Source organism: Eublepharis macularius, chromosome 5, assembly GCF_028583425.1.
Source record: "Eublepharis macularius isolate TG4126 chromosome 5, MPM_Emac_v1.0, whole genome shotgun sequence".
Taxonomy (NCBI): domain Eukaryota; kingdom Metazoa; phylum Chordata; class Lepidosauria; order Squamata; family Eublepharidae; genus Eublepharis; species Eublepharis macularius.
The window spans coordinates 60,530,575-60,554,210 of record NC_072794.1 but is presented as its reverse complement, the minus strand read 5'-3'; the positions used below and the strand labels follow the sequence as shown (position 1 = coordinate 60,554,210).

Below are 23,636 nucleotides of genomic sequence, written 5' to 3'. Positions count from 1 at the left end.
AATGTACAAATCCTGAGAATCCATCAGGATCTGCACTTTTGAAACATACTTTGGCACTGTGATGGTGCCACAAAGTGATGGGTGCATGATTTTTTGGTGTAATCTGTAGCAATGGACATGATATGGGACTACATGGTGAGTTTTGGGTGACCCCATGTAAAAACCCAGAGGATCCATATGACATTTTCGCGTTGTGGTGGATGCATGATAGTTTTGGTGCTGTCTGTAAACTAGGACATGCTCTATAACATGACGGCCTTTTTGTTTTGTTTCAATAAAAAAATCATATGAATTCATGCGTTTAAAATAATCTGGATCCAACTTTTACCCTCTCTAAATAAGATTTCCCTCAAAGCTGTCTGTTTTTGAGTTGTGGACTACGATTCCCAGCATGCCTCCTTCCCTGACAGCTTGTTTCTGATTGGCTACCCCGTGTTCTAGTTGGAACTCTGCATGTGGCTGCTGCTGTGCTGGGAGGAAGGCAGTCTTTTGCTGGCTATATATGTACATATGTATGAAAAAAGGTAAGTGAGCTCTGCTATGCGCTCCATTTAGAATGGGGTTTCCCGCTTCCTTTTAATGATTTCCCTCAAATTCTTTGTTCTTGACCCAGTTAATGGTGAGTGCTTCCCTGAAGCAGCTCCTTTCAAAAGGCATGTTTTACATTGGAGTATGTTTAAGGAAATTTAGCCAATCCAAAACTGGAAAAGCAAGCTTTGGCTGGGGATGTGCTAACGATGATCCCCCAAACGGATAAAGAAATACGTTCAGAGACAATTATTGCACACTCGAGAGCTTTGAAAGCAGGTAGCGATTTCTCTTCCATTTATTTAAATGCCAGCTATTTCTGTTCTTTCATGGAGAGAAGCTTAACTTAGTCAAGCAGAAAAGTGCAGCTCTGATACGAGAGATTTTTTTTAAACCCTGGTCTTTATTAAATGTGCCCCTTTGAGCAGTTCTGATTCCCTTCCGAAGTCATTGCAGAGGGAAGAACGTTAGGATCTGGGCTGTTGCTTTCAAATCTCTTCTGAATTCCCGTTGAAATGTTGCATTTTGTTAAAGTTTGCCTTGCATCGTGTGTGGTAAGTCTCCCCCCCCCCCCCTCATTCTAGACATGATTCTGACACTTGGAGGGAGGTTAAAAGCTCTGCAGTTTCTCGTTAAAATCAGTTTGGGAATTGAGGATAGCCCTCTAGAGCGCAGAATAATTTCTAAGCAGGTTTCTTTCCATCTAATAAATTGCGTTGCTTCATTTCCAATTTTCAAAACCTTTCCTAGGATGGGCTAGAGAAGGAAAGTTTGGTGGTCCACCAAAGTTGTCACCTGCCCTCAAAAAGATCAGGTCTAACTCTTCCTCCTTTCCCACTTCTCTCTTTTTCAAAGTTAAATCGACTAAGTCATGTAAAGTTAAATCAACTATGTAACATAAAACACAGAAAAGGCACCGAAATCTGATTTGCTGCATTCATGTTACCACTTACAGAAAAATAAAGATAGGATAGCTAGCTTCTCATGGGAAATGCTTGAAGGGGGGACTGACCAACATCAGGATGGAAAGAAGAGAGGATGTGTGTAAAAAAAACCTGACTTCTGTTAATTCCAAAATAGAGACAATAGAAACAAGCAGATGCAACAACCCTGGGAGATCCTTATTTAAATCCTGGGCACTTTGGGGAAGAACAAGCAAAGAATGTGTTGTTTGTGTTTGCACAGACACTGTCCCTTACAGGCAGGAGTAGTATGTCAAGGGGACAGACTTTCCCAGAGCTTAGCATCAGGACCTGTTTTCAGTACCAGGCCTCACCCTTGGAATACGATAAAGAGATAATGTAGAGTTGTCAACAGCCACTTGGGAAATTCCTGGAGATTGGGGGATGGTTCTTGGGGAGTGCAGAATTTGGGGAGGGAGCTCAGTGAGGATGTGATGCCTCAGAGTCTGCCTTCTGGAGCTGCTATTTCTTCCAGGGCAGGGGTCTCCAACTTTTTTGAGCCTGCTAGCACCTTTAGAATTCTGACACAGGATGCTGGGTGCAACCACAAAATGGCTGTCACAGGAGGTGAATCCAGGCACAAAATGGCTGCCACAAGGAGGCAGAACCAACCACAAAATGTCAGCGAGAGAAGTCATGCATAACTCTAATAGTGAGACTTCAGCATATCAGGCAGAGGCTCTGCTTAACAGTATGCTTTTTAAAATGAACATTTAAAAAAATACACACCACTTACCTTCAGTCATGCAATGAAGATTCTTGTGCTGTGGTTGCAGCTGCTGTTTAAAAAACTCTGCATAGCCAATGATAGGCCCTGCTGAGTAATGGCCCCCTCTGGTTCCACCTACTTTCTAAAAACACTTGGCGGGCGCCAGGAGAGATATTGGTGTGTGCCATGGTTCCCATCGGTATTACATTGGGGGACTGCCCTGCTCCAGGGGAACTGATCTTTGTAGTGTGGAGATCAGTTATAATTCTGGGAGTACACAAAGCCCCACCTTGAGGTTGGCAAGCTTATACAAGTGTGTGAAATATCTTTCCCTGTGTGGACTCAACTGGACCTCAAGAAATCTGCAATAAGGGAAAGAGTTTCTAGAAGAGATTGTGTGTCTTTTGGGGAGGCTCAAGACTTGGCAGGTCACATTCAATTAAAACCAATCTTAAATACATCTGTCTATATACTTAAGAGCTGGTGTGGTGTCATGGCAAAGAGGGAGCTGAGAGCAGGAATTCTCTGATTCAAATCTCACTTCATCTATACTGTGTCTGAATAACATTGGGGGAAGCTGCTGTTTTCTCTTTCTCAGCTCCCCATCTACACTATGGGACTTAGAGTAATAATACTAACCTGTCATCCAGGGGTTGAATCCAGCAAATCTGTCCCATTTGCAGAGGTACTTTCATCAAACTGAAGAAAGCTTCCTCTGACACAAGATGCTTTTCTTGCATCAAGGGAAGGCTCCTTCAGCCAGAGTAAAGTGTCTCTGTTGGATCCAACCCCAGGATCCAATCATTATGACATCATTACAATCATTATGATTGTAATGATGTCATATGGAAATCTACCAAATTGATTTCCTGTACTTGGTGGCACAGTGTTCTCTGTTCCATTTCAATTTGGAAATCTTGTTGATTTTGAGGAGAAGACAGGACTGTGGCTCAGTGGCAGAGTTTCTGCTTTGCATGTAGAAGAGCCCAGGTTCAATCTCCAGTTGAAAGACTCAGGTAGGAGATTATGTGAAAGACCCATGCCTGAGGCTTTAGAGAGCTGTCACTAGTCAGAATAAACAATATTGACTTTGATAGACCAGTGGTCTAATTCAACATAAGGCAGTTTCATATGTTGAAGGATCATAGCCTAAAACCAATATTCTGCCTTGTTTCTTTTCCTTTTTATGTGGGACTCTTATACATCTGCACTTCGATATGGCAAAAATAATCCCAGAGTAGACTTCCAAGATGTGATGCGAAGGCACATGATACAGCTGGGCCTAATCAGTGCCTCGATGGAAATCCCCCCCAGAAATCCTATGTGTGCACCCTTGAGTTTCATGAAGAACGAAAAGTGGGACACAAATGTAAGCTATAAATTAAACTCTGTACATGCACACAGAAGTTTGTGCTCACTGCTTTCATTTTTGCAAATGTACAAACCTCATCCACTAAGTTTTTAAACTCTCACTTCAAGAGTAGTCCTACTTCTGTAAAATCTGATCCTTCGCAGCTGGAAAGTGACCTTGGCCCAGCTAGGGGATGCTCATCATGGCAGATGACAACTTAAAAAAAAATTAATTTACATTACGTATAGACTGCCTTTCTCACTGAGACTCAAGGTGGATTACATACAATAAGTGGGCAGAGATTCCAAAACACATACTTTTGTATATGTGTTCTTGCTTTTTTTTCATTTTAAATATCCTGATGTTTAAATAACTAATTATGGCTTCAGTCCTATGCACACTTTCCTGGGATTAAGCCCCACTGAATAACATGGGTCTTCTTAGTAGACATGCATAGGATTATGCTATATACTTTTTGCACTCAATTTTACATTTTAACTGTATAACTATAGCTGAAAGTGCCTCATACCTGTGCTGAGTGAACCTATTGCCCTTTGGATTGCATTATGTTTTGAACTGACCTCTCAGTTTGGTGTAGTGGTTAAGAGCACGGGACTCTAATCTGGAGAACCGGGTTTGATGCCCCGCTCCTCCATTTGAAGCCAGCTGGGTGACCTTGGGCCAGTCACAGTCCCTCAGCCCCACTCACCTCACAGGGTGTTTTGTTGTGGGGATAATGATAACATACTTTGTAAACCACTCTGAGTGGGCATTAAGTTGTCCTGAAGGGTGGTATACAAATCGAATGTTGTTGTTATTATTGTAACTCCCGCAGCCCTACCTCAGCTTTCTGTTGCGTATATTAAATCAGGCCTGATGGATTTACACTCCAGAGCATCTGACAAAGTAAGCTCTGACTCATGAAAGCTTCTGCTAAACAAATTTTGATCGCCTTTAAGGTGTAAGTGGACTTGTGTTTTATATTGAAATAAGTAACAGTTATATTACCAATAAGCTAAAAATGTTCACTGTCCCACTAAGCAGTTTCTAATAGCTTATTCTTTCCATAAGCAGTTACTTAAACAGGAGCATTCCCACTGGACGTGTTCTCTGTTAATATGGGAACTTCTGTCCACTTGTTATTGCAACTCATCTGATCCTAGGTGGATTTCAGCTGAACTGCACGCTTTCTGAATCTCACAGATATTAAACGCTCATCCTGACAAGCTGCTGACCAGTGGGGGAGTTGTAAAGAACACTTCATAAATAGCCAAAACATACTTTACCACCCACCTACTAGCCACTTGATCCCCCTCAGCTGTTTTTGATACTCATGGCATAGTGGAATGGTCAGTAGGGCTCATTTTGGTCAAGTTACTTGGACAGCAGTGAATTAATAGAGAAAATATTTGACATTATATCCACTAAGGAAACTGCACATGGCTGGATTTTTTTAGAAACTTTGGAAGAGAAGGTAAATCTGCATCAAGGAACAATGATCTTTTACCTCTCCTATTCTTTACATAAAATATATATTAATTTTCTCCTCTCTTTTAAATCCATTCAAATCATGGCAGGATAGAGATATGTAATAATGGAATTCTGTACTGAATTCATGAATAGAAAGCAATAGCTTGGGTTTATTTAATCCTCATAATAGTAAACTTTTCTTATAGAGCTGAACATATACCACATCCAAATAAACTGGCTTAAGATTTGAACTGATGAAGTCTATCCTGAATTGCATAAGTACATGAAAACCCGGGATTTCTCTCCATTGTAGCTTAAAGTTGGTTAGTCTTAAAGGTGCTGCTGGATTTACTTACTTTGCACAGACTACTGTTGGGCTCTATTCTATACATGCCTTTATAGTCACCTTCATCAAATAAGGTACAACAGCTTAGAGGGTAGGAGATGATCTGATCAACTAAAGCTTTCATCGCTAGTAAGTTTTGAATTTGTTATCCAAGTTGTTTTCTTTCCTGATTTTTGTTGTCAGAACATAGATTTATCTGTCCACCAAATAGTTACACAGCCAACCAAAGTCCAACATTTTTCTATCAGTACTCACTTAAAATGATTGCTTCATAATGTAGTCTAGCACACTGTAGTCCTGTTTAGAGATGCAGTAGCATAAAGCACTACATTGCAGGCAAGAGATCTTTACAAACCAATGGTAACAAGAGCTATGGTTGTTGTTAATGTAAAATAAAGAAAGCTTTGGTTCATATATATAAAAATAATGCAGACTTTTTTTACAATAGGCTTTTTCCACACAGGGTGTTTTCATCAGTCCTAATTAGGTGTTGTGGACCGGGTCAGCACAGGCAGGATAGTCTAAGTTCAGTCCAAGGTCAGTGAGTGTTTCAAGTCCAAAGTCCAGAATTCAAAAGCCAAGTCAAGAGGTCCATAGGTCAGTTACCAGTCAGAGCAAGGGCTATCCAGACGCAGAGTCAAGGCACGGTCCCGTGGTCACACGGCAAGGCAAGAGCAGGGCAAGGTTCAGCAGAGTGGTTGCAGCAGGAACAGGATTCCGACGTGTTGCATCCACGCTCCCTGGTAGTCTGTGGCAGGCTTTTATAGAGAGGCTGGGCTTGCAGCCAGCTGCTTACGAGCTATCCCCTGCTCACTTCTCATCACTCTCAACAAGCAGCTGTTGTCTGGCCAGGAGGCGTGCACTTTGTCTGCTTGCCTGCAATTCAGTTCTCTGCTTCCGTCTGTGGGGCTCAAAGGGTGGAGGTGAATCTGGAGGGCTGGGGTCAGCTAACTGGGTTTCACCTGCTGGATCAGAGCTAGAGGGCGTTGGTTCTGCCTCAGCTGTTGGTGGTGCAGGCTGATCAGCAGGTATTCCCTGCTGGTCAGCTTCTGTTAGCTCCCCTTCCTCTGAGGAGTCCTTAGCTTCTGGCTGTTCATGGCTGGCTGCACGGAGCTCCTTCTCCCCTGGAGTCCTCACTATCACTCAGCCCTGGCTGACTCATGACACCAGGGCTGCCAGGTCCCCCAGTGGGGTCGGGAGAATCTCCTGCTCCCAGTCTCTGCCCCCCACCCTGCTGCCACTCACTTGGCCAGTGGAGGGGAAATGGCCTGGGGAACAGGCCCAGGAGGCAACTCCTTCCCCGGGCCAGCGCACAGTAGACATGCTCCCACTGGCTGTGATGTGTCACTTCTTTAAGTAACGTGATCACATCTGGTGGCAGGCATGATCTTTGGCCCCTGTGAAGGGCGGGAGCATGCTTGCTGCCAGGTGCAATGACATCACTTCTGGAATGAGGTTGCCCGGAGGTAAGTGCCAGATTTCCCCCCTCCCGCTGAGAGGGTAAGGAGACCTGGCAACCCTAGTTCTGGCCCCGTTCAGTGTTTGTAACTCAGGTTGCCAGGTCCCTTTACCCTCTGGGTGGGAGACCTGTCACTTACGTTTGGGTTGTCCTTGTGTGCGTGCTTTGCATGCGTGCTCCGACACTATGTGATGACATCACTTCCAGGAAGTGATGTCATTGCACAGGCCATGTTTTGCCCCAAGGAGTGCTTCTGTGCTACGCAGTGGGCTGAACTGGGCCACTGTGGAGCTCAGGAGTGCTGCCTGGATGGCGCGATGGGCCCTGGAGCTGAACTGGGCCCAAATCGGGGTGCTGCAAAGCTTGGGAGTGCTGCTGGGGTGGCGCAACAGGCCCTAGAGTGCTCCTGCGCTCTGCAGCAGGCCAACTCAGGCCCGTTTTGAGCCAAAATCAGTCTACTGTGGTGCGTGGGAACACACTGCACCACCAGGGAGTGCACCCCAGGAGGTGCATTCCCCTGCCTTTCCCCCCACTGGCCAGGTAAGCAGGATTGGGGGTGGAAAGTGGGAGCGGGGGATCCCCTGCCCCCTATGGGGGACTGGCAACCCTAGTTGTAATGCATCTGCAAAAAAGCACAAACTCACCCCCCCCATTGAAACTGCTAACATCATCTTTCCCCAGAAAGCCTTCAGTAGAAATGGCATTTTTCTCCATGCAGTGATAAAAATCAGACACCACTTTAGTTCAACTCCTTCAAGTGCAGTATTATAGGAACTCAAAGTAGATCTGATCTTTACGATCTGAAAAGAAAACCCGCTGAAAACACCCGGTGTGGAAAAGGCCCATAATTAACAGCGATGGGTGCAATTTTCTGGGAACTTCTGCTGAAAGGAAATGAATAGTACAATTTGCTCAAGAATTAAGATGAACTTTTATGCAGTTTCTTCCCATTTTTTCCCCAAAAGAGCCTGTTCAGGAGTTCCCAGTGGGTTGTGTCAATTATTTGATACCAATGGTGTTCTAACAGTTATAAAAAATATTGTGATGAATAAGTGGCATAGATTAACAACTTTTCAAGACTTTTTTGCGTTGGTATGGTAGCCATTACAACTAAAGGCTTTCATATAGTAGTATCATGAACTGGTGACATATAACTGGAGTTAGTAGGGTTGAACTGTACTGGCAAAGATGCCAGCTCTGGGTTAAGAAATTCCTGCAGGCTTGTGGGTGGAACTGAGGGAGGACAAGATTTCAGGAGGGGGGAGACCTCAGCAGAGATGTGATGCCGTAGATTCCACCCTCCAAAGCAACTATTTTCTTCAGGGGACCTGATCTCTGTAAGTCTGGAGATCAGTTATAATTCCCCAAGAATTCTAGGGCCCACTACAGTCCTATGTACTGGTGTGCTGTATTCTTCTAGCCCTGAAGATGTTGCAGTGTTATAGCATATCTTTGTTGCAGCGCCAGAATGGCCAGAGGCTAATGCGCACATGCATGTACCTCATGTGTGGATAATTCACAGCTACATTTGTACTTCATTGAGAAGTCAAGTGACATTAACTGATATGAAGGTTCTATCTGTGGAGGTTTGTTCAGACATGCAAGATAACCCATAATGCTACAGTTATTATGTGATGAACAATGATGTTTGTACTGGTCTGCAGGGGAGGAGGCATCAGATATAAAATGCCAAGCTAGAATACATGACAGTAAGCACTTAGTGTATGTAACGAAATAAAACTTTAAGGATGTAGAAAATGCAGGTTCAGATGGCCATTAATCAGTGCTCCAAGTTGTGCAAGCTATTGTCTTTCAGTACAACCTGTTCCATAGAGTTGTTATGATGATAAACTGATGTTTGGTTGTTGGGGGTTTTCCGGGCTGTCTTGCCGTGGTCTTGGCATTGTAGTTCCTGACGTTTCGCCAGCAGCTGTGGCTGGCATCTTCAGAGGTGTAGCACCAAAAGAGTGCTACACTTCTTTTGGTGCTACACCTCTGAAGATGCCAGCCACAGCTGCTGGCGAAACGTCAGGAACTACAATGCCAAGACCACGGCAAGACAGCCCGGAAAACCCCCAACAACCATCGTTCTCCGGCCGTGAAAGCCTTCGACAAAACTGATGTTTGTTTTGGTAATATATCCCATCCTTGAGCCTTGGGAGAGTGTTCATTCGTTGGTTCTCCCTCTCAGTTGTGTGCTCACTTGCCAATTTTAAAAATAAATACATGACCATTTGGAAGAGTGACTGGCAGTTTAATTGCCCGGGCAGTCACCAGGTCATTTGCAGGCAGTATAAAGCCCTTGAGCAAGCCTTCTTGGCAGAGCTGCCCCACTCACCCTTCCAGTTTTGCAGTATGGGACTAGTTAGTTGCTTCAAGGTTGAGCAGGAATTTTGGGAGGCTTTCTCTAAGTGGCTCTGAGAAGGGTTTTTTTTCACTTGTTCCATACTGTGATAGGTAGCGGAAGTTTAAAAGTAAATTGGACTGGTCAAAGTAAACTGGCAAGGCCCTAGCTAAGGTAGCAGGTTTAGTGTGAACAGCTTGGTAATGAGCAAGCACCATGGGATCACTTACTATAGGGGGAGGTAACCAAATCAAGTGCTTTGAGCAGTCCAATCCAGTACCTGGAGAGGGGACATTTTTAGTGCTGGTCATCAGTGCCTGAGCACTCATGCTGTCCAGTGTAGGGAGAATGACACTGATGGGAAACACCTCTCAGCACAACATTCTTATGCAAGCAAAAGGATAAGCAAAGAACACTTGGGATTAGTAGCCAGGGTGGTATTGCCCATATGTTGGTGCTACCATTAGGGTTGTTAGTCCCCCTTACCTGAAAAGTGGTAGGAAGGGTTGGTAGGCAGGCATGGGGCCTCGATCCACCTATATCACATGCATACTCCAGAGGCCCTGATGACATCACTTCCAGTTGAAAACCAGAAGCTTCCAGGTCTTAGTGGGGCCAAAATCAGCCCCAATCATATTTTCTATGTTTGGGGCTGATTTGGCCCTGCTGAGACCCCGTAGCTTCTGGTTTTCAACTGGAAGTGCATCATCGGGGCCTCCAGAACATGTGTGCCATTTCACTACATGCTTCAGTGGCTCCCAGCCTGCCTCCCCACTTCTTTCACCCAGCTGCCTAGGTGAGCAGGGCCCAGGGCGGAAAGGTGAGGGCAGGGGATTCCCTGCCCCCACTAGTGGGCTGGCATCCTTAGCTACCATTGGGTAGTGGCATTGCCTGCTAGTGCCTGACACCCATGTGAAAAATAGTAAGTGGCTTGACAATGCTATGATATTACTTCTAGGATGAACTTGGCAGTGATTTCATCACATCACCGCAGCACTCTAGGATTCACCTGTGTGACAGATTGCCCATTTTAAAAAGCCTGGAAGGGCTGTACACACACAGCTGCATGACTTTTAGGAGTTAATTCCTCACAGACGCAGAGAGCTTTGAGTGACAAGCTACTCCAAGGGATCTGATTGTGTAGCATAAGCTGGCAAGAGGAGGGTCTGTTTTCAGTCGTACCAAAGAAGAACAAGTGTGAAGAGTTGCGGAGTCCTAACAGAGAGCAGTTTTAACACTAGCAGGAGAACTGGGGAAAGTTGCAAAGGAGGTTTGAAAAGTAGGTGCCGACTGGGCCAAAGAAAGGGGATAGATCTTCTAAGGAGAGGAGATTTTCCCTGCCCAGTCAAACAGGGAGGTAGCTCTGGAGAATGAAGAGATCCCTGGTTGTGTGTGGTTGGAAACTGTGGAGACCTTCCGATTCAGTTAAGGACTTGAAAAACACTAGTGTGTGAAGAGAAGGGGACCGAGGTTCTAGAAGGTGGGTACCAGCATTCCCAACTCCAGAAGAGAAAGAGAATACTAAAAGAAAGTATATTAGAGTGGTAGGGAGAAAACAAGGGAACCAAAGCCTCAAAACATAAGCCGTTAAGTATCTGTGAAGAGCATAAGAACTGAAATCTGTGCATGTTCTGATTTTACCTCAGATGTGTGTGTGCGTGCGTGCACGTGTCTGTGTATGTTGAATTGCCCCAGAAATTTTCAAACCCTGTTTTCACCTGACCTTTCCCCTCTAAAGTAAGTAAATTAGTTATTTTTGGAATTTTAATTGTTTGCCATTTCTGCTGTTTAATGGTGAGAGTACATCATAACCATAAACTCTTACAGTTTTGCCATAAAGTCTTCAGTGAATCCTAGAGTGCTGCCATGACAAAATGATGTGACTGCTGGATTTGCCTGTTGTTTCTCCCTTCATTTGATATTCAGAGACATACTGCCTTGGCACATGGATATTATTTGTTGCTGTCATGGGCTAATGGCCAAATCAGGGCCCTATCCTGCATGAATTACATGGCAGGGCAGTTAGCAACATCAGGTAGTTTGGAGCAAATCCACGATGTAATGATATTAGATATGGAATGGAACAGTTACAAGATCTGGTGCTTCTTCTGTGTACATATAGTGATAGTATCACAAGGGGCACTGCCTGAGACTGCTTTCTTGCAGTTGCCATTCTCGCTGCTGCCACTTTTTGCTGCCTTTCTCACCACCCACCCACTGTCATTTCTCATTACCCCTCCTTAAGAGCCGGATAACATAATTCTCCTTTCCTCCTCATTCCAATGGTGTCTTTAAAAAGCTGTATATGCCCAGTGGGACTTCCCTAACCTTTTTTAGCTGTTAGTTATTCTAGTTTAGGGATGGGGAGGGCAGCAACAGAGGCTGCCTACTGCCTCACCTAGGTTCACTGTATAGCCATGAATACAGATAACTTATAATTAGTTTCTTCTAATGTGATGTTTTGTAATCAAAGATTCTCATTTTTTGAAGGCACTCATGATCATTTACGCAAAAACAGATTTGTGAGGTTTACACTACCTGTTGCTGTAATTTCTTACTGTGTGTTCTCTTTTGTTTAATGTGTTTTATTAATACCTAGGGTTTGTTTCACCACTGTTTTTGATTTGTTGTTTCCATATTTCTACAAGTTATATCCTATTGAATTGTCTGTTGGATGTCCCATCCTGTTCATTGTAATGCCTTATAACCTGTAATCCACCTTGAGTACTAGCAAGAAAGGCACAGTATAAATAATGTAAATAAATAAATAGCTAAACCAATTATCTATTCCAGAAATCCCATTAACAGATGCCCCAAATAAAAGTTACAAGTTCATATTACAGTTCCATGGAGAGGCATTCTACACAATCAAGAATGACAGTAACACCTAGGCCGATTCCAGACGACTAACCTTAAATCGCTCCATGCCGCCCTCTTCCGGATCGCGACGGGGAAAATGCGAAATATCGCGTTTCCTCGCGCGAGTTTTGCACGTCGTCGCGCAAAACTCGCGCGAGGAAACGCGATATTTCGCATTTTCCCCGTCGCGATCCGGAAGAGGGCGGCATGGAGCGATTTAAGGTTAGTCGTCTGGAATCGGCCCTAAATATCTCAAACTGGCCCTATATGGAAACAATAATAATATATAACTTAGAATACCTAATTGGGAACAGGAATAGATAATCTTTGCTAATGTGTTTCTGAACAGCTTATTAAATCAACTCTGTGCATTCCTCTTACATTTGAACTTTATTCAGATCAGTGGTTGTAAAATATTTGATTGTTCTCATGCAAATTTATAAAATCTCTCTAATTCCCAAGAAATGCCTGTATACACAAAAATAGTAGCTGGGTAGAGGTGCTAGTTCTCTGCTGGGGGTGAGGGATCCCCTGCTCCCACCCCCCCCCCACTTACCTGGCCGGCAGGAGGGAATGTGCTTCCTGGGGTTTGCTCCCAGGCAGCGTGCTCCTGCGCTCCACAGCAGCCGAATTTAGGCCAAATTCAGGCTGAATTGGGCAGGATTCATCCCCCTGCAGAGCGCAGGAGTGCTCCCAGGGCGGCACATGGCCTGCACAATGAGGTCACTTCCCGGAAGTGGGAACGCACGCATGCACTACACTAGCCAGGGAATCTCTCATGGATTGTTAATAAATGTGCTGCTGATTTGTCTTGTGGAATTAGCTGTTTGGCTGTCGCTTGGCAAAGAGATTAGTAAATCTGGGCTTGCAGCATTTTTCTAACAGCAGATCCTAATTCGTGTGCATGCGTGTCTAAGAACATTGTGTACTTGTTATTGAACATCTGAAATGTGCTTTCTTGTTCCTTATCTCCCGTCCCTTTCCCATTCAGATTAGACTGATCAGAAACATGTTTGTTAATTTTTATCCAATGAAATTTTTGGAAAGAACTGCTTTCTTGATTATTTTTAAAAGCATATGCTGAGGACAAGCAGATCAAGGCAATGCTAAAATCCTGTTTCATTAGCAAGATTGGCATTCACTGTCAAGTGAGGTTTCTAGTTTATAGCTTGAAATGCTTTTTTAACTAAAATAATTTTAGGAGGAGAGACTACTGCATGTTTAAAAGTCAGCCATGAACGCTGTTGCCGCTTGGGTGCATTCTTCTAGCATCACTTGGATTGCCAGTTGGATCTTCTTTCACTGTGCCAAACTGTACTTCCTAATTGAATTCCTTTGCCAGATTACTTTATGAATGAAAATCATTTGACTCGCCTTGATCATTTCAGCTTTTAAAAAATTAATTCTTTTTTCAGTTTTTTGTTTTGTAGACAGATTTGCTCCTTTAGAACATTTTGTTTTCCTAAAAAGTAACAAATATGACAGTGTATTCTGATGCTGTTTAAATGATTTCTGGTACATACCTAGATTGGTGAACATGATTAAAACAATTTGGTGTAGTGGTTAGTGTTGGGAGTAAGATCCAGGAGACCTATGTTCAGAGTGACAGATCATGCCAGGGGATGGTGCAGTAAAAATCAGCCCCAAACAATAAATTGGGGAGGTAACACTAAATTGAGGAAGTAAGGCCCTGCCAGCACACACCGAACAACAACCCCAGCTCCCGTTTCGGGCTCTGGGGGGCCTGGAAACCCTAGATCAGTCACCTTCTCTCAGCCCAACTTCATGGGGTTTGTATACCAATGTGAGCTCATTGCAAAAAGGTTGGGATAAAAATGCAATATGTCGTTTCATAATGAAATATGTTCCTTTTAAGCCTGGAAGTTAAATACTACTCACAACTATAGAACATGACTTAAATATGCAAGTTTTATCTTGTCTTTGGGCAATAAATAATTAACAGTAAAAATAATAAGCATCAGTTTTCTGTTTTGAAGTGCTTCATATATATTAGCACTGTGCAGAAGTTTGTGCAGAAATTTGAAAAATCAGAGTGAGAGAGATTCATAAATACTTTTGGTTTTAATTTGATCCATATTAAGAAGAGCATTTTTTCAAACATTCAAAGCCAATTCCCTTTTAATTTCTCCTTTTTTTATTTAAACAAAAAGGGAGTACGGAAAAGAAGGGGAGAAAAAGGCGACAAGTAAGACAAACTGTTTGCTACAAAGATTTTAAAAATACAGAGTACAAAAATCATAACCTTTACAGATATTAAAATAGTGATTAAAGTAATCATTAAGCCTGTTTAGTATATATTGTCCAATTAAACAACATATGCAGAATTCATACCTATTTCTACTTGTTATATTAGTAATAATAAAAGAGAAAAAAGACCATTATTAACAGTAACACTGCTTATTACTCAATAGAACTAGTTGTCCCCTCTTTTCTTTAAACAAAGTAAAAATTATTTTTATGGTGATGCCTTTACTTCAGAACAGAAAGGAAAATGCCTTTTGACTTCTGGACTTCCGGTTTGGTCTTATGGTGGTCTGACGTGGTCCAGGGAGCTTGACCATCTGAGTTGCTGTTTTTTGGCTGGCGAGGTGCTTGATCACTCGCAGCCCCCCGCTTTCAGGCAGAGAGTTGTCAGGAACGCTTTGTGGCCCCGAGAGTGAATGATCTCAGCAGAGGGGGGGTTCTGAATCAAGGACTCTTCCCCTGCCTTGAGGTCCCCTCGAAGAAGGGCGGCTTCTATCTCTGCAGCAGCTTTGGAGTCAATGAATTGGCATAAGATCATCGTACTCAAGCCTCAGGAACAAATTGGAGCAAGATTGGCATAATGAAACAGTGACTACAACCCGAAGAAGAAACTAAGAGGTAAAGATTACTATCTCCCCCTACGGACACGAATTTGGCTTATGGACTAAAGTTTGAACGTGGAAATAAAGGGCTAGATTAAGTAGAAGTTCTTTAAAAGCCATCCGGGAAAAAAAATTTTGAGACTTTAACGATCGTTAATGCGTAAATGAACTGAAAATGATTTTTGTTTACATATCTGTGGTCTGGGGAGATAGCGACGCGGAGGGAAGGAGTGTGGGAACAGCAGAAACATCGCAAGAGGACAACTTCTTTGTTTGTGAGAGCAGCGAGATGCAGGGAGAGAGACAAGAAGTGCTTCAGAGAACCAACGAGTAAAATATTAGAGGATCGGCGGATCAGAAGAGGAAGCGGAAGGACACCATTTTGAAGAAGCAAAAGTTTAAAGCTTCACCATAGAGTGTACCATTGAGAAAAAACGCCCGACATTTTGATTGGCTCAATGAAAAAATCTTGGAACTGTATCGAAAGTATACAAGTATAAAATTAATAAACGGAAGAAAAACGGAGCTCAGAAAGAGAGCGGACTCGTGGGCAGGTAGTAAATCAAGCCCAACAATGGCAAAAAACTGGCAGATGGCTATTGAAACTTTGGACAAAAAAGCTGACTTCCGGTTTGGGATTCATGGAGGTCTAACGCAGCTCCATTCGCGGAGCTGACCGGACTGCCGTTTTAAGCGGCCGGCGGGGTGAAAATAGCCCGCGGCCGACTGCTCTCAGGCGGAGAGCAGGCAAAGAACGCTCAAGACCCTAGGGTGAGTTAGATCTCGGACGAGGGGGGGCTCTGCGTAACGGGTCCCCTCCCGATCCTTGAGGTCCCACCTTGCGACGGGTCGGCTACAATCTCTGCGGCAGTTTTGGGGCCAATTCGGCTGGCATAAGACCTACATACCCAAGCTTCAATTGGGGGAAGAAACGGAGAGGAGAAGTTAAAATCGAAACAGCGATTACAACCCGAGGAAAGTGAAGCGAAGGTAAAGATCACTATCTTCTGATACGGGACAGATTGATAAAAACAGAGAGGAAAAAAAAGTAGACTTTTAAACTGCAACAGACTAGTGAAAAGGAGGGGAAGCTTCGGCAGGAGTTGTATTTGAAAAGAGACTAAGTTTAAAGAAGTTATTAAAGAAATCGGACTATTGTTTTGAATACCTGTGGCTTTGGAGCTGTGAGAAAAAGACACCATCGCGAGATCTGCTGTGGGAAGACGGGAGACAGGAAGTGCGTAACAACAATAGAGCGGCTGGAGAGAAGCGGCCCTTGCTGGTGGGCAGGAAGAAGGGAATCGCCATCTTTGAGAGGGGAAGGGTCGCGGCCTCAGCGGAAAAGGAAGTAGGCCATATTGGATTATAAAATCATAGAGAGACCATAGAGAAAAGACGCCCGACATTTTGGACCCTTTAAAATCAATTTATGTAAGAAGACCGGGACATTTGAAATAAAAAAGGTACTAAATTTAACGCCACGGAGCTAAGGAAGAGAGCGGACTCGTGGGAGCGAGCCAAAGCAAGCCCCACGATGTCGAAGAAAGAGTGGCAATCGGCAATAGAAAACCTGGACAAAAAACTTTTGGAGGTGATTAAAGAATTTAAAGACATGAAATTGGAGCTAATTAAAGAGGTTAAACAGACAGTTAAATCGGAGCTGTCAGAAGTAAAATCGGAGCTGTCAGAAGTGAAGAAAGGTATGGAAACAATACAAAGTGAATTACAAGGGACGCAGCAGAGAGTTAAAACAGTAGAAGGAGCGATGGAGAACTTAGCAGATACGCAACAAACAGAGATGAGGCTGATGAGGGGAAGGATGGCGGTTGCGGAAAGTAGACATATGGAGAAGCAGCTGAGATTTCGCGGCCTGCCGGAAATGGAAGGAAAGACAGCGCAAGAGCAGATGACGGAGGTGTTAGCTGAATACCTGGGGAAGGAGGAGGAGGATGTTGTGGCTATCCTAGATGTGGCATATCGTGTGAACTCAAGAATTGCAACCCAGAGGAAAGTACCAAGAGATGTGATTGTACAATTTACAACAAGAAATATGAAAGAGAAGATTGTGACTAAACAGTTTCAAGATCCATTGGAGATCGATGGCAAGACAATCATTATAATGAAGGAACTACCCAGATCAGTGTTACTAGATCGGAAAAAATATAAAGCGCTAATCCAGATGTTGAAGGACATGAAAATCAGGTACAGATGGGAGCTCCCAGAGGGTTTGTCCTTTGAATTTGGAGGTGCCAAAAAGCGTATCAGATCTGAGCGGGAGATGGAGCGATTTATAAGGGACAATGAAAAAGACTCACCAACAAGATTATGAATATGGAGTGTAAAGTATTATCTTGGAATGTAAATGGACTAAATTCACCGAATAAGAGAAAAAATATTTTTCACTGGCTACTAAAACAAAAATGTGATATTGTTTGTTTGCAAGAGACTCATATTCGAAAACAGGATGTAAAATATTTAAAACTGGGAAAATTGGGTAAGGACTTTGTAGCGGCCTCAAGTAAGAAAAAAAGAGGAGTGGTGTTGTATGTAAAAGAGGAGCTACAACCAAAATTTATAATGAAAGATGTGGAAGCCAGATTTGTAGCAGTGGAATGTACTTGGAACCTAAAGAGAGTGTTGGTAGTCGGAATTTACGCACCTAATGGTGCAAAAGAGAGCTTCTTTGAGGATTTGAGGAAGCATTTAGATGATCTTTCATATGATCAGATAATTCTTGCTGGAGACTTCAATGGAGTGACAGACTTGGAACTGGATAAAAAGACTACAATGGCACAAAAGAAAAGAGGACTATTACCAAAGCTCTTTTTTGAGCTGATTCAACAAGAGACTCTTGAAGATGTATGGAGGAGAGAATATCCTAAAAGCAGACAGTTTACTTTTTATTCTGCAAGGCACTCCACATTATCAAGAATTGACATGATCTGGGCCTCAAAAGATTTGGCGTTATGGACTAAAGATGTAGAAATAATGCCGATGGTAGGCTCAGATCATAACCCAATTATGTGGAAATTAGGGAAAAGGAGAAAAAGGAAAGCATGGAGAATAAATGAGGATTTGCTACAGGAAAAAGAGAATATGGAAATATTGAGAAGAGAGACAAAGTTTTTCATACAATACAACGTGAATAAAGAAGTACCAACTGATAAAGTTTGGGATGCTTACAAGGCGGTTATAAGGGGCATACTAATGGACTTAAATGGTAGAGCAAGAAAGAGGAGAAGAGACAAGAGATTGAGGAGAAAATAAAATCTAAGGAAATACAGTTAAAAAAGAGACCAGGGAAAAAGAAATTATACCAGGAAATTAAAATATTGCAAGAACAGCTAACAGCAATGAGTAATAAAGAATTGGAGTGGAATCTTAAAAGGCTGAATCAGAAAGCGTTTGAGGGTGCAAACAAACCTGGGAAGTACCTGGCATGGCAACTGAAGAAGAGAAGGGAAAAGAAAACAATAAACAAAATTTGTGAAGATGACAAAACGTATTTGGAACAGACTACCATTAGTAGAGCCTTTTATAAATTCTACGCTAAACTGTACAACAAGAAAGAAGTAAATAAAGACTCAATAGCGTCATATCTGGAGAAAATGACGCTACCAGAAATCTCGGATGCTTGGAGAAATAAACTGAATAGTGAAGTAACGGATGAGGAAATAAGTAAGGCAATACAATCTGCAAATCTAGGAAAGGCGCCAGGGCCAGATGGACTTACAGCTAAATTTTATAAGACTATGGCCAATGAGCTGGCACCATTCCTAAAGGAGGTGATCAATGGAGTTCTAAGGGATCAAAGGATTCCAGACACTTGGTCTGAAGCGAACATATCATTGATCCCAAAAGAAGGCCAAGATTTGACTAATGTGAAAAATTACAGACCTATATCGTTACTCAACAATGACTATAAAATTTTTGCGAAGATACTGGCGGAGAGACTGAAGGGGTGGCTTTCGGAAGTTATAGAGGAGGAACAAGCAGGCTTTTTGCCAGACAGACAAATAAGAGACAATTTAAGGACAGTGATTGATGCTATTGAATATTATGATAAGCGTTGTGATAAAGAGGTTGGCTTCTTCTTTGTTGACGCTGAAAAGGCATTTGACAATTTAAACTGGGACTTTATGTTTGCCACTATGGAAAAGCTACAATTAGGAGAAAGATTCATCAGAGCAATTAAGGAAATCTACAGAGACCAGACTGCAGCAATTGTGGTGAATGATGAATTGACTAAGAAACTGATTATAAGTAAAGGAACAAGACAAGGTTGCCCGTTGTCTCCACTGCTGTTTATTTTAGTATTGGAGATCCTGATGATACAAATACGACAAGATGAGGAAATTCGAGGAATAAAAATAAAGGACTATTCATACAAGGTCAGAGCATTCGCGGATGACATAATGTTAATCGTAGAGGACCCATTGGAGAACATGCCAAAAGTGATAGATAAGATCAAGGAGTTTGGAGACTTGGCAGGTTTCTATATCAACAAAAAGAAGTCAAAGATACTATGCAAAAATATGACTAAGCAGAAACAACAACTGTTAATGGAAACAACGGACTGTGAAGTAACAAGTAAGGTGAAATATTTGGGAATTGAACTGACTTCAAAGAATATAGATTTATTCAAGAACAATTATGAAAAACTATGGACTCAGATTGAGAGAGACTTGATTAAATGGAATAGGCTCAATCTGTCATGGTTGGGTAGGATTGCAGCAGTTAAAATGAATGTGTTACCAAGAGTGATGTTTTTGCTACAGACAATACCAATCATCAGAGACTCTAAACAATTCTCCTTGGTGGGTTGTTCCATATGAGGTGATAGACCCGAGAGCTGTTGATAATGAACGACAATGTTTAACATATAAAGAAATAACTAAAGTAGAAGCATCTAAACTTAGAATAAAGACGCAAGAGGAACTATCACCTAATTACGATTGGTTCCAGTATAGACAGATCAGAGATTTGTATAACTCGGACTCTGTAAAAGGAGGTATACGAATAGAGAATTCGGAACTAGAGCAGACCCTTCTTAAAGAGGACAAGAAAAGAATATCCAAGGTATACCAAGTACTGTTGAAATGGTATACTGAGGATGAGACAGTTAAAACACAAATGGTGAAATGGGCTATAAATTTTAACAAAGAAATAACAATGGAGGCATGGGAATACTTGTGGAAGACTACAATGAAGACAACGACATGTACAAATATCAAAGAGAACATTTACAAAATGATCTATCGTTGGTACATGACACCAAAGAAGATTGCGCTAGGGAATCTGAACACTTCTAATAAATGCTGGAAATGTAGGAAGCATGAGGGCTCCCTCTATCATATGTGGTGGTCGTGTGAGGTAGCCAGGCAGTACTGGGGGGTAATAATAAGAGAAATGAGTGAAATTTTACAATTTCAAATTAATAAGAACCCAGAACTCCTGCTACTGAACTTAGGAATGGAGGGAATTCCAGCCCATCACAGGACGCTGATATTTTACATGACGGCAGCAGCTAGACTTCTGTATGCGCAAAAATGGAAAGTACAAGAAGTGCCAACTATCGAAGATTGGATCTACAAATTGCTGTACATGGCTGAAATGGACAAGATGACAAGAAAACTGAGAAATCTGGACTCAGGGCAGTTTAACACAGATTGGGAGAAGCTGAAACAATATCTGGAGAAGAAATGGGAGGTGGGAGGAAAACTGTGGCAGTTTGAGAACTACTGAAGTATAATAAAATGTAGAGGGGGGTGACTTTACCGGGGGGAGAAGAGATAAATGCGAATTTATAAGCAGTTAGATTAACAGATGGACATATATATAGATATATATAGGTTAATAAATAGAATATTGACAGAAAATAATTAACTATAAGGATTAAATATAAGGATTGAGTAACCAACAATATTTTCTTTCTTTGATAAGATTTGTATAATGTACCAAACTGAATGTCTGAAGGTATAGATGAGTCAAATTGATTGACTATGTGATGAGAGTTATATAGAATTACTATAAAAAGACAGAATGAGCAATATATAGAGAATAAGTCAAATTGTTTGATTTAAATGTGTAAGGTTTTTATGGTTTATGATATATAGAAATATTTAAAAATGGGAAAATGGGATAAATTGCTTATCTAAGATGGAACAAAGACTTACAGTTTGGGTAATAAGAAAAATAATTAAGGATGTACTGCTTAGTATAATGGAGAATATATATTTGTTTTAGATAGAGGAATCTAATAGAAGTAAGGGAAAAGGGACAAGGGGTTGGAAAACTGTTGGAAGTCAACAAAAGGGGGGAAAGGGAGGGGGTTAGAAATGAAAAATTTGGGGAAAATTGAATGTAAATGTAAAAAATAACGGATTCTAACCCAATAAAAATTTTTTCAAAAAAAAAAAGAAAATTTGGACAAAAAAGTAACAGAGGGTAACAAGGAGCTTAAGGAGTCTATACAAAAGTCACAACAGACTTTACAAGAAGCACAACAAACTTTGTTGAGTGACATCAAAGAAGCAATCGAATCTGAAGTGGCAGAGTTGGCAAAAATATTGATGAGATTAAAAAAGAGCTCCAAGTTACCCAACAGAAAGTTCAGGAGGTAGAGAAAAAAACAGAAAGCTTAACTACAAGTTTAAAAGTGGAGACCTCAGTGTTAAATGACAGGATGGCTGTTGTGGAATGCAAAAGTATGGAAGAACAACTGAGATTTAGGGGCGTTCCCGAAACAAAGACAAAATCAACCCAGGAGCAAATTACGGATATATTAGCAGAGTTTTTAAATAGACAGCCAGAAGAAATTGCAGCTAATCTAGATATAGCCTACAGAATTAATTCAAGCTATGCACTACAAAAGGATCTACCAAGAGATATTATTGTCCAGTTAAATACAAAGAAAATGAAAGAAGAAATTATCAGCAAGCAGTTTCAAAGTCCATTAGTGATGGAGAGGAAGCGAGTGAGAATTTATGAAAGAGTTACCGAAGAGGATTTTGTTGGAGAGGAAGAAATACAGGGAGTTAACTCAGATATTAAAAACCCTGAACATAAGGTATAGATGGGAAATACCGGAAGGTCTGAGCTTTGAATTTCAAACTTTGAGAAGAGTTATCAAATCAAGGCACGATATGGAGGTTTTTATGGCAGAAAACGAAAAGGACTTACCAAAACCAGCTAGATCATGAATATGGAATGTAAATTAATATCATGGAATGTAAATGGACTTAATTTACCTTCAAAACGTAAAGCTTTATTTCATTGGCTGGCTAAACAACATTGTAACATAATTTGTTTACAAGAGACCCATATAAAAATCAGGACTCAAAATATTTAAAAAACAAGAAATTGGGGAAGGAACTTGTGGCTTTAGCAAAGCAAAAGAAGAGGGAAGTTGTAATTTATATAAAAGAAGAATTACAGCCAAAAGTGGTTATTAGTGACTCGGATGGTAGATATCTGGCTATAGAATTTATTTGGAATTCCAAAAAAAACTTAATTATGGGGATTTATGCACCGAATGGATCAAAAGAACAATTTTTCAACGAAATAGCGACACACTTAGAGCAAATGACATATGACCAGGTGATATTGGCCAGAGATTTCAATGGTGTTGTGGACTTACAATGGGATAAAAAAACGAAGGCTACTAAAAGTAAAACAGGAAGATTGCCTAAATCTTTTTTTCAATTAGAAAAACAAGAAAATCTGGAGGATATTTGGAGGAAGCATAATCTGAAAGGAAAGCAATACACCTACTATTCAGCAAGTCACCAATCTTTATCAAGGATATGGTCTGGGCATCTAAAGAATTAGCTATACGGACAAGGGACGTGGAAATAATGCCAAGAATAAACTCAGACCACAACCCTATTTTATGGAGGTTTGGAATGAGACCCAAGAAACTAAGATGGAGATTGAATGAAGACCTTCTTCAAAATCGAACTAATCTGGATGTTCTGCAAAAAGAAACTAAATACTTTATTCAGTACAATGTGGACCAAGGAGTGCCAATCCAGAAGGTATGGGATGCGTATAAAGCAGTGATCCGGGGTGTATTGATTGATTTAAATTCTAGAGACAAGAAAAACAAGGGATTGAAATTAAAGGAGATACTACAAGAAAAGATAAATCAAAAAGAACAACAATTAAAGAAAAGACCAGGGAAAAAGAAATTACAGCAGGAGATAAAAATTTTACAAGGACAAATAAAAGCAATGGAAAATAAAGAGCTGGAATGGGAATTGAAAAGATTAAGACAAAAGACTTTTGAAGGAGCCAACAAACTGGGAAAATATTTAGCGTGGCAATTGAAAAAAAAGAGAGAGAAAAGCAATAAGCAGAATTGTGGATGACGATAAAGAATTAGTCGATCAACCAGCAATAAGCAGAGCATTCTGTAAATTCTATGCTAATTTATATCAGAAGAAATCTGACCAATACCTTCAAAAGATAAATTTACCGGTTATACCTAACAAATTGAAAGAAAGATTAAATACTAAAATCACAGAAGTGGAAGTTACCGAAGCAATACAAGCAACAAAGTTGGGAAAAGCACCAGGACCTGACGGAATATCAGTGAAATTTTATAAGACGATGGTTAAAGACATTGTACCATTTTTGCAAAAGGTAATGAATGGGATACTGGAAGGAAAAGAATTGCCAGAAATGTGGAAGGAAGCGAATATCACACTGATACCAAAGGAGGAGCAAGACTTATCAAATGT

General features: G+C 41.4%; 1 protein-coding gene across 1 annotated transcript in view; it reads left to right on the top strand.

Annotated features, from left to right (window-relative positions):
• Positions 1–460: 460 nt before the first annotated feature.
• SAMD13 (sterile alpha motif domain containing 13) overlaps positions 461–23,636 on the top strand; it is a 63,076-nt gene continuing 39,900 nt past the window's right edge. Inside the window, exon 1 of the mRNA XM_054981004.1 lies at positions 461–524. Coding sequence (XP_054836979.1) covers positions 503–524 — 22 coding nt within the window. The 5' untranslated portion in view covers positions 461–502. The remainder of the gene's footprint in view (positions 525–23,636) is intronic.